Consider the following 4,611-nt stretch of genomic DNA (forward strand, 5'->3'; position numbering starts at 1 on the left):
AAAACTTAACTCAGTACTCCGAGTACAAAATAAGTGCTCGAAACACAAAATCCAGTATTTTGATTGGTTGATTCTTGAGTCTGAGCACAAAAATTGAGCATGCTCGAAAGTTTTATGACCGCAAGGCCATATCTCCTTATTCTTATACTTTAAATTCGAGTTTTTTAGCTATTCTAACTGATTTGATCGATATATAGGCTTATTACAAGTGATAGCAAGCTTAAATAAACCTTTTAACTATAATCTACCTTACATGCATGTATAGTCCAATGCAGCAGGTCTTCTATGCCTTAAATGCAGAAGGTCTATAATATGTTTTAATTAATAGCCAGCAACATTCCGAGTTGTCTTGACCATGTTTTGTTCGTTCGTTGTGCGTCTTTTTCTGTCTGATGCAAGATCTAGATAATTGCGTAGTAGCTTTTTATGTTTTTGCATGTATATGTTGGTTATTATGTATATTTCTATTTCGTTCATTGCTTTTTTATTAAATAAATCAGGCTTTTGGTTTTCCGAAATGAATATGTCATTTCGAAACCTTTAATAGTTGACTATGCGGTATGTACTTAACTCATTGTTAAAGGCCGTACGGTGACCAATGTGAGTTTTATGTCCTTTGATTCAGGTGGATAGATGTCTCATTGATAATCATTCACCAACGTCGTATTCTAATATTCTAGTTTATCACTATATTTTCTTTCTTGATTTAAAAGCTGAAATAGTATCCGTTGGTCATTGAGCATTAAACTTTCATCATTTCATATTAACCATTTTTAAATTAAAAAATAAAAAGAAAATAAGGTTGTACTTGCTAACAAGCACGGTGTTTATTTTAAATAAAATCGTTTATATGATGATTAATAAAAAAACAATGTTTCGGTCACAACTTTTGGGACTAACTCAAAAAAAAGAAGAAAAAAAAAAACAGATTATGAGATTTTATATTTCAAACTTGTAAATATAGATATATAAAATACATTCTTATTCATTTGGATAAGTTTTTTAAATTATGCATAGTTAATTTAATAATGCATGTAAAACAAAACAGAATAAAATAAAACTTATAACAAAGAGTACAAAAATTACTTCTGAAAACCAGTTTATTTACTAAAAACAACTATTTCTGTAAAAAACATATAAAATAAATTAATCATTTTAATTTTTATGCATTTGACAGCTGAAGTACAAAATAATAACAATAAAAATGAAATAATTTAACAAGTTCTTTGTTTGTCCCGATGCCGCGAGACAATATTCGATATAGGTGTTTTTCTTTATTTCTTTTCGATCAGTACGTTTTTTTGCGCATATATATCATACGCGGTTGCTTAATCTTTGTAAAACAATGTCCAATAACTGTCAAATTGAGCAAGTAATGGGGAAAAACTAAATTACTTCAACAATTGATTAATTGTACAATCAGTAATGTTTGTTTGCTTGATTGCTTCAAGACAAAGAAAATTACCGTTAAATATAAAATAGAAATAAAAACTTATCATTTTCAATAAGGAATCACGATACCAAAGATGGTCTCTAAATCCGAAGAGTTAGGCGCTATGTTTCTTTTTAGCGATGAGCCTGAAGATTATCAAAAAAGTAGATGGCCGTTTGTAAATTACATGAAGAAGAAATTAAAAGTTGGTATTTGGGATAAAGAAAAGAAACGGCAAGCACTTGTTCAGAAAAGTGGTCATTATCGTGTAAAGTACAGCGGTATTAAAAACAGAAGAACTCGTTTCCTTCAAGACTTATATGTAACACTAATTGACTTAAAATGGCGATATGCTATTGCTATACTTTTTAATGTATATTTAGCTTCGTATTTCATGTTTGCTGTTTTCTGGTATTGGTTGATGCATAACCATGGTGATTTCGATCATGTGAACGATCCGGACTGGAAGTCGTGTGTAGATGGCGTTCACGATTTTGGAAACGCTTTCTTGTTCTCTATAGAAACACAGACAACTATAGGATACGGGTTTGCCTACCCTAACACGGACTGTGAAGGAACCCTTTTATTAACATTTCTACAAGTAACTGTTGGAATATTTTTAGAAAACATGCTGCTTGGGTTTATGTTCATGAAGTTTGCCCAGCCTAAGAGACGTGGGAAGACATTGATGTTCAGCAAGCATGCTTGTGTAAACCACGAAGATGGCGTCCTTTGCTTACAAGTGAGTATTTATAGTAGAAATATACAATGATCCTTGTATTAACTAAAATATTTCACAGTAAACTTGGTTAAAAAAGACAAAAAAAAATCTGAGAATTGATGATTAGACAAAGAAAATTACGTTTAAGTGCATACATTTAAGCTTATGAATATAGTAAAACTATAATATTTTTGGAAATGGATTCGTTTAAATGCAAGACTGGTTTGAATTAGATATGAAATTAATAACGAGCATGGAACTTTAGACAAGGGAACTCTTTAATTGCTTATATACTCTACTCCAAATATTTAAAGGAAGATGATTTTACATTATTCCTACATTTATATTTGACTAAATTGATCAAGGCGCCATATTTCAATGAGGTATATATTTAATACCATTCTTGTGCTTGAAAGTGGAATGTGTCAAAATCTATACCTTATTATCTTCCTAGAATAATAAAAAATAGATATGAAAAATTATTGATTGACAAGTTAGTAGCTGTAAAACCTGTATATCTATTTTTTTAATATGCTTTTGCAACATGTGGTTTTATTATCTATCAAATGATATTGCTATCGGACTTCTTTGTTCTGAAAACCCCATACCATTAGTAATTTACAGGTGTTTCTGGTGAATTGTTCGATAAATGTCGAACTCGTTCTTCTCTTTATCTTCACTGTCCGTTCATTTCACGTGATAAAAACTATTTGTTAACCTGTTCATATGTTAAAACTTTGGCTGATATTATTGCAACTAAGTGCGTTAAACAATCACAATCCATCAATCATTTGCACAAAAAGAAAGCCGGAATATAACAAATTGTAATATGTTTTGGTATAATAAATAGTAAGTTATCTCCCTTTCTACATAGACTGTTATATATTCTGATTTAACTGATAATTTTATTACAAATTCATCAGCTTTCGAGTCGTTCTTCAGATACATTATATGACATAGATCACAGGTATAAAACTTATCAAGAAGTTCATAACCAGCCAAATTCAGACAACATGAAAATACTATCGCCGGGGTGAAATATAAGCAATAAGATAAGCACTACAATAAATAGAATAACTTAAAGTGAAAAATCTAAATAAATAAATGTTTACATGCATAATTATTTCATGTATTTATCTTTTTTAAATCTTAAACTTTCTTTAATTTTACAGGTACGGATTGGTGATATGAGACAAAGCCATTTAGTAGATGCAAAAGTGCACGGTGTATTAGTGAAGAAACGAGTTACAGAGGAGGGGAAGACTTATCCTTTGTATCTCCATAGTCTAGAGTTCGAGGCCAACGACATGGGCGACAAAATTGTTCTCATGTGGCCAATGGTTCTTAGTCATAAAATTACCGAAAGTAGTCCCTTATGGAACATTCGTCCTTCAAACTTGACAAATGAAAAGTATGAAATTATAATTTATGCAGAGGGAACATTAGAATCAACTGGAGAATATTGTCAAGCAAGATCATCATATTTGCCATGTGAACTTCTTTGGGGACATCGATTTGATCGCATAGAACAATTCGATGCTGGTAACGGGAGATGGGAAGTTGACTTTTCAGGATTCAATGATGTAGTTTATAATAGTAACATTCGTCACAGTGCTAAAGAACTGAACGATTTCAAATTTAGAACCAAAGGCAAACAGGAAAAGCCACCTCGTCCTCCATCGCCTCTCAAATCAGTAACATATGATTTACCGCCAGAATATCCAGCCGTTCTTCCGCCGTCCGAACATGAAAACGTTGATTACCACAGACCATTATCAGGATTTGCCGTGTTACATAGACTTTCTAACCCCGAAACAGACGCAAGCTCTGAAGCAACAGATGATACTGTAATAGAACGAGATCTCGGAGAAGGTGGCACTGTAGACGAACGAGATCTTGGAGAAGGTGGCACTGTTGAAACACACAGTAGTGACGAAGAATCATATGGTGATGCTGAAGAAACTTGTAAATCTATAGACATAAATCTACAAGATGCAGTGGAATGATATTTTAAATAGTTATTATAATAAAAACTTACATTTTGTACTTAACATGTTCAGTACTTTACCTACATACTTAGTTTAAACCGGAAATCACGGTTTTATGAATTTTTACACACTCTAAGGTCATGAACACTGCTGAAATATACCATTATTCTTCCAAGCTTTAGTCTGTCTCGAAATCTGAAAAAAAAGCGACAGTTTATTTCGAAAAATTCTACACTTCAAACTAAAGAGTATCGTTAACAAGGCTTACCTAATTGCAACTCTATCATTTATTATTAAAGTAAAGCTTGCATTGATTACACATAAAAATGAAAATATAAGCGGATTGCAAAACATAAGCAAAGCTCTATAACGCATTGTCCTCAGCAAACTCGGCGCATACAAGTATTATTTCATTCTTATGTAGAAAATATTACTTAGCACATTCTGTCTATAGTAACACCGTTTAGACT

General features: G+C 31.8%; 1 protein-coding gene across 1 annotated transcript; it reads left to right on the plus strand.

The window, feature by feature from the left end:
• Positions 1-1,496: 1,496 nt before the first annotated feature.
• Positions 1,497-4,199, plus strand: LOC143074432 (G protein-activated inward rectifier potassium channel 4-like). The gene is made up of 2 exons (XM_076249892.1): positions 1,497-2,174; positions 3,326-4,199. Exons 1-2 carry the CDS (start codon positions 1,527-1,529, stop codon positions 4,157-4,159), a joined length of 1,482 nt encoding a protein of 493 aa, XP_076106007.1. The 5' UTR covers positions 1,497-1,526; the 3' UTR covers positions 4,160-4,199.
• Positions 4,200-4,611: the final 412 nt, after the last annotated feature.

Source organism: Mytilus galloprovincialis, chromosome 5 (assembly GCF_965363235.1).
Source record: "Mytilus galloprovincialis chromosome 5, xbMytGall1.hap1.1, whole genome shotgun sequence".
Taxonomy (NCBI): Eukaryota; Metazoa; Mollusca; class Bivalvia; order Mytilida; family Mytilidae; genus Mytilus; species Mytilus galloprovincialis.